Source organism: Penicillium expansum (genome assembly GCF_000769745.1).
Source record: "Penicillium expansum strain MD-8 chromosome Unknown contig82, whole genome shotgun sequence".
NCBI classification, from domain to species: Eukaryota; Fungi; Ascomycota; class Eurotiomycetes; order Eurotiales; family Aspergillaceae; genus Penicillium; species Penicillium expansum.
The window spans coordinates 60392-71008 of NW_015971355.1; the positions used below are offsets into that span (position 1 = coordinate 60392).

Genomic DNA, 10617 nt, shown 5'->3' on the forward strand with positions numbered 1-10617 from the left:
AGTGGAGTCCGACCTGGCAAGGAACGGGAGTCGCGTCGAATTCCAAAAAAAACATTGCCGACGCGAGCACCATCCTCACCAGCTCATCTGGAACGAAAAACTTCATCTCAGATTACTCTTGCAATACGCTGATGTCGTCCAGTTCGGGGAGCGGACTGGGAATGGCCTGATCGAGTCGAAGGACATCCGGCTTCGACCAGTGCGGCAGGTAAATCAGTGCTTCAAAAAGCCCCTGTTGTCCGTCCATAGAGGCCGATGACATTGTGGCGCGGAAGAGGCGAGGGAGAGCACTATCCCAGGCCTTGTGTCGCAGGCCATGATCGAGAGCAGGCGCGGTGAACCCGGTGCCAACCGACAAAAGTAGATCATGTCGTTTCGCACGCGGCCAAATGATGCCCGACTCCCTCAACGCTATGATGGCAAGCGGGCCGTTCGCGCGTACCCCGCCATCCTGAAAAGGGCCGAAGCCGGACAGACGTCCTGGCTGGAAATAGCTTCCGAATGTTAGCCGTCATGGTTGGAAATTCGATACCCGTGGTGTACTTACAAGGGCGCTGCGACAGTGCACTCGGCTCTGGTGAAAGAGAATCCTCCAAAATTGGCGCGGCAGCGCAGCATCTCCCCTCTTGGAACTTCGCCAGCACAATACAATTATGGAAGAAGCTTTTCAGTCTTTGACGGCAGGAAAAGTTCAAGAGTTGCTTGTATTCTGCGAAATCGGCGACTGCAACTATGAATATATCAAACAACACATCCTAGGCATTTCTGACTTTGGTGAGGCCCGGAACGCTCCTCGGCAGACAATTTTCACTGACATGTATAGTCCGCGAAAAGAGGCTCCAGGTAGGCATTACATATCCACCACCTCTTCTTACTCCCAGAGCTAGTCCGGATTCAGAAGCAAAGTGTGGCTCTTACCGGTTCCTCCCCAAACCTAAAAAAAGAAGTCGAGTGGACTACTCAGGGCTAGAGGCGCCGTCTCATAAGAATAAAAGGAGAAACAAAGGAAATACCACTGCTAAAGATACGGCACAAGAGGCGAATAGCTCCGCAGCAAGTCGGGAAAGTGACATACCATCCGAACCTCTGCCAACTTGACACATCTACTCCATAGCACTCACCAGACGAAGGCAGCGGCAGTGACGATGCATCGCATTTGCCGACCGCTGCAGCATTGTTAACGCAGATAAGTAGAACAGTTGGGAAAACCTTCTAACAGATGTCCTATACTCTGAATTTGACAGTTGCCCTCACACCTTTAGATCCTATCTTCGGCATCGCGATCTGATAGTCATGCTCGAAGGAGACATCTCTGGCATCTGTCTCATAAAGGACCATATCATATGAGCGAACTAAAACCGCAATCACCAAGCTGAGCTCGGCATTGGCAAGTTCGATTCCCAGACATTTACGGCTTCCTTTGGTAAACGCCATTTGGAACCGCTTGCGCTCCCGACCAGCCTCACCTAGCCAGCGTTCAGGGTCGAAGGTAAATGGGTCCGGAAAGACGGATTGTGCGGTATGTGCGCTAAGCGTGGAGATGCTCAATGGCGTACGTGCAGGAATTTTGTAGGATTTTCCGGTACCAGGAGTGGTAGCATAAGGCGAGGGAGTGTAGATTAGCTCCTCATGTGCACGGCGGCCAATGCGTGCTGTCACACCAAATGAAAGACGGTTTCCTTCTTCAATGACTGCCATGAGGTAAGAGAGTTTTTCTAGTTGGGGCCATGAGGCGTCAACCGGCACTGTTTCGAGCTCAGCGCGAAGCCTATTCAGAATCGATGGGTTGGCAAGCAGGTGGTAGAAAGCTATGCTGAGGGATAGGGCTGGGGACTCGGTTCCAGCCAGGGCGAGGAGGGCGCCTTCTTGCTCCAACCGGGTCAAGGTCCTTTCTTGGGGCGGAAGAGACTCATTGACCAGGAGAGACTCATAGACGGCTTCTTTTTCGGTCGTACTTCGCCCGCTTTTTCTATCAGCCCCAGATGACTGTGCTTTCATGATACCAGAAATTTCTCCGCGAACTCTCTGTCGTGGATCAGAAAATAATAAACGAATTGGGAATGATGTATGGACACTTACATCAAACAGGTTGAACATGTCAATGAGACCCGGGGGCATCAAGGGCCTGCTGATGGAGGTCGGAAGTGCCTCAAGGAAGTCCGGGATCCAGGGGAAATGTTTATTAATATGGACTCCCAAGAGGAGTTGCCTGCTGTTATTCCGAGATATACCTGCCTGTTCCTCATCTGCCAAGCTGTTCATTTTGTGCGCAAACAAAAAGTTGGTCACGACACTTGTTTCGATTAGCCCGGCTTTCGTAATAGAACAGAGAGCGCCACTCACTCGTTGGAGAATGCAAAAAAGAGGTCTGATAGATTGGCTTGCGACTTTTCTCTCGCGTGCTTCGCGATAAGCTCAGATAGCTGGTCGACCTTTTCTGTGACCAAATGCTGTAGGGATAGAACGTTGCGTTTGCTGAAGAAGGGCACGAGAGCTTCGCGGCGCAACTTGTGGAGCTTGGCATCTGCTGTGGTGCCTACTCCTCCAGGCACTCGCAGGGCCCGTAATGGGTACTCGTACTTATCTTTCAAACCAGCATAGACTGTGTCCAAGAAGCCAACGTCGTTGGTGTGAATTTCGTCTGGGGTAATACGGAGAATGGGTCCTACAAAATCGTTAGCTTCGTATTCCAGCGCCCGCTAGCGCAAAGCCAAGAATACTCAATGTACCATATTCACGGTGCAGTTCTTGGATCTTAAAAATATATTTGCCCGGAAGAACGACATCGTAGTAGAACTCGTACCACCAGGTCAGAGCGGCGAGGCGGGGACCTGGAATGTGGGCTAGAGGGTGAAAGAAAAGACGGCGGATTGACTCGGTCACCACCCAAAGAAGGGTCACGACAACGCTGGTCGTGACAATCTGAAGAAATGCCATAAGCGCTGTGGCACACAATATTTTGAGGACGAGCGATGGGTGAAAAAGCGTCAATCAGATTTCACCTGGGATATTTCAAAGGGCGGGGGCAAGGCAGTTGGAAACAAAGAAAATCCCAGCCAAGGAGGGCATTTCAGGGATCTATGGATGGATTGACTTTGCGAGCTGTATAATTGGCCCTAGAGATGGTTGATGTTATTTGTTTGTAATGAGCCCAGGCGCCCGATCGACATTGGGGGCCAAATACCATTGCATGTTTGAATGCAGCAAGGTTTCTGCAGGCCACAAGCGCAGTTGCCTCTTTTCCTCCACGTCCTATTTCCCATTCCTGCATGCCTCCAAGGATCCGAAAGGCAATGCATTGTCCAGAGTTCTTTTTTTCTTCGCTTGTTGTGTCCAACTTCCTTTCCTTAACATAGCTATCATGACATACACAACCCCGGCGGCATGCATTGCCATCAGTATTCTATTTCCAGTTCTTGGAATTATCGTGGTTGGCTTGCGCTGGTACACAAAGAAGCGCGCAAACCTTCCATTATGGATTGACGATTTTTTAACGATTCCGGCTTTAGTACGTTTACTCGCAATTTCTGTCCGCTTGTGAATATACCACTCATAACAGGATGATGATCTCTTTAGGTGCTAGAATTCATAATAGCCGCACTATTGATCTGGGGTGCGGCCACCGATTCTCTTGGGCGTGAACTCCCCCCATCGCCTATACCGGGGCCTAATGGCTATCTTTTCACGACCTCTGATCAACAAATAAGGCTGCAACAGGCATGTCGCTATCCCTCTTTGTCGATGTCTCGTATTAACTTTGAAAAGATTGAATACTTTGTCGAAATCGCAACCGTTCTTGCATTCGGATCAACTAAACTGAGTATACTATTCTTCTATCGCCGAGTCTTCTGTGACTCTCGAGTGGTGCGAACCGTTTTCGATATGGTAACAAGGGGGACAATTGTTTTGATCATTATCTGGACAATTGCCTTTACCTTTGGCTCTATTTTCAACTGTGGAGCACATCCATCCTACGCATGGGCGCCCGTGGCAGTGGTTGCAGAGAAATGTCATGTTTTTACAACTTTTTTAGAGGCATATGCTGTCTCCGATTTGATCTTGGACGTTTGGATCTGGTCGCTGCCTCTTCCAAAGGTCTGTTTCTTGATTATTTTAGAGTCGCAGAGGATCAAAAGTTGACATACTCGCATAGATTTTCTCATTACATATGACGATGCGTCGCAAATCGGCATTGGCCACTGTCTTTCTCGTGGGTCTTTTGTAAGTTTGATACATCACAGGGTTTAAACCTCTTACTGACGCGACATGAAACAAGGGCCATTGCCGCCTCGGCCACTCGAATGGTTATTTATATAAAATATATTGTGGATGCATTTGCCCACTCCGATGGAGGAAGTACGTACACGTAGCACATCCACTCCAATTTGTACAGCCGCTAATCGACTCAAAGCAATCATCACCTACCTTATGTTTTGGACGATGACAGAATGTGGTCTGAACCTTATAGTAATCTGCCTCCCCACTTTACGACCTCTATTGGCCAAAGCAACCCCGTATTCAGTCCTCGACAGCATCAGAAGTACCTTCAGCCTGCAGTCTTGCTTCAAACGGCAATCCGCCGACGAGGAAATCGGACGAATTGATTCACTTACAAGAATGACATATTCGAAGTCTAAGCATCCAGATCCCCCGGGTTATACATCTAGAGAAGACATCGAACTTCGGCCGTAGGACCGGAGGGCACGTAGAGGGTATGCAGTACGCCTGCAATTGGGATTCAAGTAGCGAGGGTAGTTGAGCGCAAATGAAACTACGCCCACGAACTACAATGGGATTATGTTTCTAGACCCAATCTTGAAACTGCTCACATTTTAATTTTGTAAATCATAACCAACCGTGCCCCACGTCATATCACCAAAACTTAAGGCAATTTAAATCAGCACAACAATCAACCCCTGAATCCTTCAGATGGTCGACACCGCGCGTAGGCACAACTACATGACTCAAAGAATCACATCAACCGCCGATCGGGGCCAGACCTGACTGTGGGGGTGGAAAATGCACCGGTCTTAGGTGCAACACGCACAGCAACGTCAGGCGACAGGGATCCACAATATCAGCCCTCTCCCAGGGATATTGCCCGGCCGTCAACCCTGAACGAAAATAAAGTTGAATGAGCTAGTGAGTCAGCCAGTAAGGAATGGAGCAAGGTAGGCCTTGCATACATTAGCGCCCGTGTAACCATCATTCTTAGAATTGATGTGATCATCTCTACCCCTCAGCAGGCAAACCGCATTTCTTCATTGGAATGTAGCAGGAACTTCTATTCTGGCGGGATGCCCAGCTGAGGCGGCTGGGGCTCGTGCATACGATGTTCATACCATTTGTCGTAGGTGGCTCAGTTGGGGCAAGATGCCAAGCTAGGCTTGCATCAGCAATCAGCCTTGCTGATGATAGTGCTCAAGTGGGGCGGTGGATCTATGTGAGTCGAAGGATTTATGCTTCCTTCCCTTTAACCCTTTTCATCCTCTACGTGACCACGGACTTCACTGCTAAAAAGCAACATGGTGTTTTTTTTTTCATCTACAGCTTTTGAATATGCTTCTCCAGATGGCGGGAGAATCTATTCCTCAGAGAAGGTACTAGAACGATTGAATGGCCTTTTTGGATTTTGGAGAGAAATTTCCATCGTCTTGCTATGTATGATCTGTGCGCTTCTCACCCTCAATCGTACCTCTATACAACTGAGCCATCAAGACTGCACACCCGAAGTATCCCGTATGCGATCATATATAATCCAGAAAGAAATGCATCAGCTGATTTGATTCATCTAGTAATCAGAGATCCAAAAACTCATAAAAGTCCGTTCTGGTGGTCAACCGACATCTACAGCTCAGCCAGCCCTGCAAATGATGCCGTTGTGGATGCAGCATGGGAAAAGATTCGACCTGCCCACGGGTTTGTCGCACTTGACCATAGATGGGCAGCTGAAAACAATCTCCCACCTAGTTTGGACTTGCCTGCCGATCATTCTAAAGGTGTATATATTATCGACGCGTAAGTCTTACAACTCCCATTTCCTTTCAAGTCCTACTACCATTGACTAAACGATGCAGCTACCACCAAATCCACTGCCTAACAGTAATACGTCGCACAATGATGGAGATAGCCGCAGGAAAGCCTCCTAGCATAGCAATCGAACACTCACGACACTGCTTTGACAGTTTACTGCAATATGTTGTGTGCGGGACGGACGGAGACACCTTATTGTATACATGGGGCAAAAACACGACTGGAAATGGACAGCCGCGGAACTGCATCGACTGGAGCAGTAGGAGGAACTGGGCGAAAGATAATACCGCCTGCTATGTAGATGGTGACCATCCAATGCGATTGATTGCGCATTTTAATCATTGCGAGAATGATGATGATGGGATAGAAGATTACTGGGGATGACGTGTCAAGTATGGTGTGTAGATAGCAGTATTGGAAAACATCAAATAATTATTGAGTCAAGAAAACTTTGAAACATTTAAGTAACAGATCGTGATTTGCTCAGTCCAGGCTTGCTGGATTATCTGACTTACTCTGGGCGTCTCATTACAGTCAAAAGCCTCTCTGTTGCCTTATTCTAGTTCTTTTTTCATTATTTTAGGCGCAGCCTCAAAAGATCCTCCAAGGTTGGTCATCTTGGAAGACCGTAGCATCCATAAACTGGATACTCCTTAGGGTGTGTTTTCGTTCAAGATACAGGTCCCAACTCGATTTCAATGATGTGAAGCCCATAGATACTACATAACTAAAAGTCCATCCAAATTCATATTCATGAATCGCATTTCAAAATACTAAGTACAGTTGTGGTAGGACTGAACAGCTCGTAACATATAACTGATCGTCTATTTCATTCCTAGCGTTACTGTTTCGCCACTAGCTCCTCACACTGATCAAGCATCAATCGTCCGTTGGGATCAGATCATCTACCATCCCTCTGCAATCTGTTCGTAATTGGAGTTTTCCGTGTTCTTCTCGCCCGGGTTGCCGTCGGTCAACTTTCGAGTGGTGAATTCCACAAATCTAGCGTCCCGCTGTGCGATCGTATTGTCTCGCTGGCCTAATTTGCCTATTTTTATTATTAGAAGTGCAAGTCTAGTATTACTTAGGTGGGCGTACTAGGTATGGCGAGGGTGCAGCTGAGGAAGCCCAGAACACATAAATTGATGAGGATGGATTTGAGCATGGTGAGTTGTTCGAGGTAGAGCGTTTCAATTTTTGGTTGTAGTGATGGCTTTGTGGCAAACCTTGGAAAATGTTTGAATGTTTTGGCATCGTAGTACGCTGTTCAAATCGCCGTTATTATATAAAATAATTTTCATGCAGCCTAAAGGGCCACAAGGTTCAGGGCAGTAATGTTCAGCATAACATCAAGGATTCCTGGGTGAGTGATCACCGACCAACACAATCGAGCCTAACGGAGAAATGCTATTGGGAGCCAATATCGTCAGAAATTTACATATGATTGGCCTCGAGAATCTCAGCCCCGATACCCCATTTTTGGCCCCTTGGTTCGTCGCGCCATGTATGTTCCCTCAGCCCGTATGCGTAGCCTGCAGGAATCTCAGCTGATAGTAAATGTGCAGGTTGCCTGACCCCACCTCCCTAAGTACTTCGCATTTTCCTTTACCCGCCCCCACAACGAAACAGCGCAGACCTGGAGGATGATCCCTTCCTAGGGATTGGGCGAGTATTTACTCTTCGTGTTACCCTTTTAGGAATAAGCGTGCCATGGACCAGTGTTTGTTGATCCTTTGACATATGTGAGTTGCTCACCCGTGCTGAATACATGCGGTATTTTCAACTGAGACAAATGGCGGCTTATTTTGATCACCTAGGCAGACTGATAACGCAGCATTGTCGGGCTCAGCTAAGAGTTCATCACACAAGGCCGACTTGTTGGGGCCTGCGAGGTATGTAATTTGTCAAGTATTTTGTGGCTGTCTCAGCTTGCTAAATCCAATTGCTTCTAGTCAACTTTGAGACTCCCTGCACACAGTAAGATGGAAAACGTCGCATACCAACCCGTCCGCGACAACGTCGACGTCGACAGCGAGAATCTGAACAGTGAGAAACACAACGAAAAGCTCAACACATCCGGTCATAAATCGTGGAAATGGTTTTCTATAGTCATTTGGATCGCCGTGGGCTATTCCCTCGCTTTCATAACAGTCGCCTTTCTGCACCCATATACAAAAGAATCATATGGGCGAGAATCCTCCGCTTGGTCGCCCGCACTTGAAATCTATGACGACGACAAATTTTCAACGCAAAGATTCAATGGTGCCCTGAGGGCACAAAACGAGTTTCGTGGCCAGCCGAGCCAGGAGATCGACGATGCTTGGGATGAAATCTTACATCCCGAAGGGGGCCTGGTACGCCTATCCAAAGAACAGATTGACAAAGTGAAGGCTTCCGAGTATGCGGCCGAGTATACAGAAGATATGGGAGGTGGGTATATCGGGAGTATTGAAGCACTGCACCAACTGCACTGCCTGAATATGTTGCGGCAAGTGACTTATTTGGACTACTATCTCCCGAAGAAGAAGGAGTGGAGGGATGATCCGCAAACATTGCGGTTTCATCTGGATCATTGTATTGATATGATAAGACAGAAGGTGATTGTTCTTTGTTGGCTCTTTATGGACTTGTAATGGCACACTGACTATTCTATTAGCTTATGTGTAGTCCTGACGTCGGGATAATTACTTACGTGTGGGCTAAGGGATACAAGCATCCATTCCCTGATTTCAACATGTGAGAGTTGGCGACTTGACCTTTCAATGCTTATTTACTAATTTTTGTAGTATTCACAAATGCAGGGACTACTCGAGGTTGCTCGAGTGGGTAAAAGAAAACGATGTCCATGGCAGAAATGTGTCGGACCTTCAACGAGTTCCGGGAGCAAAGGAACGGGAAACTCGGCCTTGATGGGCTACTGTGTTTAGGGATGGATGTTTGTAAAAAGCGTTTAAAATAACATATTTCACAAGCGAGCCGCTCACCCCATCTAAAACGCGTCCACGAATTAGATCTTAGTTAATTCAACCCCCACCATGCCGCCAATTCGCTCTTTGCAGTCCTCCCCCTAGCGGCCTTTAGTACTAGCATCGCACTACCTTATTTCTAGCCTCTATTCCTGGCCTATTTCGCCACTCTCCACATTCCCTAAGGGCCCTGATCAACTGCCTCCTCGATGAAACTCCTAAAGCCTCGTCGGAGAGCAGCCTTGATCACCCTTCCCTTCTGATTCCTCGCCAGTTTGTATACCTGCCAGTCCTCCTCACCATGTGTTGCAAGATACTGACGATACATACGGCGGGAGTGCTTGACTGCCTCGCCGCAGTCCTTTGTCCAGGAATGGTTCGCCTGCGGGCTGGGACGTGCCCACGGAGTTGATTCCTGTACGCCACGTTGTACGATCTCGACCAGGTGGTCTACTGCGGCGTCAATCTGCTGGGGGGATACTAATACTAGGGGGGATGACGGGAGCATAGACTGAAGAGTAGGGCGGCAAGAGTGGGTTTTCCTAACGGAAAGAAAAGGGTGAATACGGACATACATATAACATGTCTAAGGTGGTGGTCACCTAGCGCCCACAGTTTGGGTGTAGGCGTCTATTAGCCAAAAACAGGCACATACTACAACCTCTATATAGGGGTATTTACTACTTTTTTATTTTTTATACCTACCTATGTTATATATAAACTCGAATGTGAAGACCGTTTATTTTTACCTATTTTATTTAATTTGTGGTGGGGGTTGGAAGTTTTTCAACTAGATTGGTAGCTTTGGTTCAAAATTCCGAATTAGGTTAGTGTTTAGTCTAAAATTCCTAAAAGGGAATTATTAGTCGAAAATGCAGAAGAAGTTATCTGTATTTCGGACTATCCTATTCTCCTACATTTTCAACCACACTATTCTTCTACATTTCTAACTATTATATACCCCTAGAAATTCGACAATATTAAATTTCTATTTTAATATATTATAGATACTATCTAGTACTCCTAGTTAGTAAATACTACTATATAATTATAATTTCTACTTATTAAAGTAGAATATAGCCTAAAACGTAGTAGTTTACTATTATTTAAAATTGATTATTATCCGATAGTTAGAAATATAGTAGTTAATATTAGTCGAAAATATAGGAGAACCTGATAGTCGAAAATATAGAGGTTTAGTTTAGTCGAAAATATAGAAGAAGATATCTGTATTTTAGACTATCTCCTTATCCTATATTTTAGACTATCCTATTCTCCTATATTTCTGACTACTACCTACCCCCAGATTTATACCATATTAAATATCTATTTAAATATACTATAGATACTTATTAGTTCTATTAGTTATAAATTATTACTATATAAGTATAATTTCTAACTATAGTTAGAAAGTCTAGCTAGAAAGTCTAGTAGTACTTATAATAGTAGAATATAGCCCGAAATATAGTAATTAGTATTAGTTAAAAATATTAGAGAACCTAATAGTCGAAAATATAGAGGTTCGGCTTAATTAAAAATATAGAGGAAGATATCTATATTTTAGACTATCCCTTTATCTTATATTTTAGACTATCCTATTCCTCTATATTTCTAACTA

General features: G+C 46.0%; 3 protein-coding genes across 3 annotated transcripts; 1 reads left to right on the forward strand and 2 right to left on the reverse strand.

Annotated features, from left to right (window-relative positions):
• Positions 1 to 112: 112 nt before the first annotated feature.
• On the reverse strand, positions 113 to 2937 carry PEX2_029040 (Cytochrome P450; the record flags this gene model as incomplete). Its single annotated transcript, XM_016740179.1, has 7 exons — positions 113 to 494; positions 548 to 623; positions 1077 to 1166; positions 1257 to 2025; positions 2080 to 2293; positions 2344 to 2665; positions 2730 to 2937. The coding sequence occupies 7 exons, from the start codon at positions 2935 to 2937 to the stop codon at positions 113 to 115; spliced, it is 2061 nt and encodes a 686-aa protein (XP_016597469.1).
• Positions 2938 to 6938: 4001 nt separating this feature from the next.
• On the reverse strand, positions 6939 to 7198 carry PEX2_029050 (uncharacterized protein; the record flags this gene model as incomplete). Its single annotated transcript, XM_016740180.1, has 2 exons — positions 6939 to 7081; positions 7132 to 7198. The coding sequence occupies 2 exons, from the start codon at positions 7196 to 7198 to the stop codon at positions 6939 to 6941; spliced, it is 210 nt and encodes a 69-aa protein (XP_016597470.1).
• An 817-nt stretch (positions 7199 to 8015) lies between these two features.
• Positions 8016 to 8943, forward strand: PEX2_029060 (oxidase ustYa family protein; the record flags this gene model as incomplete). The annotated part of the gene is made up of 3 exons (XM_016740181.1): positions 8016 to 8630; positions 8690 to 8769; positions 8820 to 8943. 3 exons carry the CDS (start codon positions 8016 to 8018, stop codon positions 8941 to 8943), a joined length of 819 nt encoding a protein of 272 aa, XP_016597471.1.
• Between the last annotated feature and the right edge of the window lie 1674 nt (positions 8944 to 10617).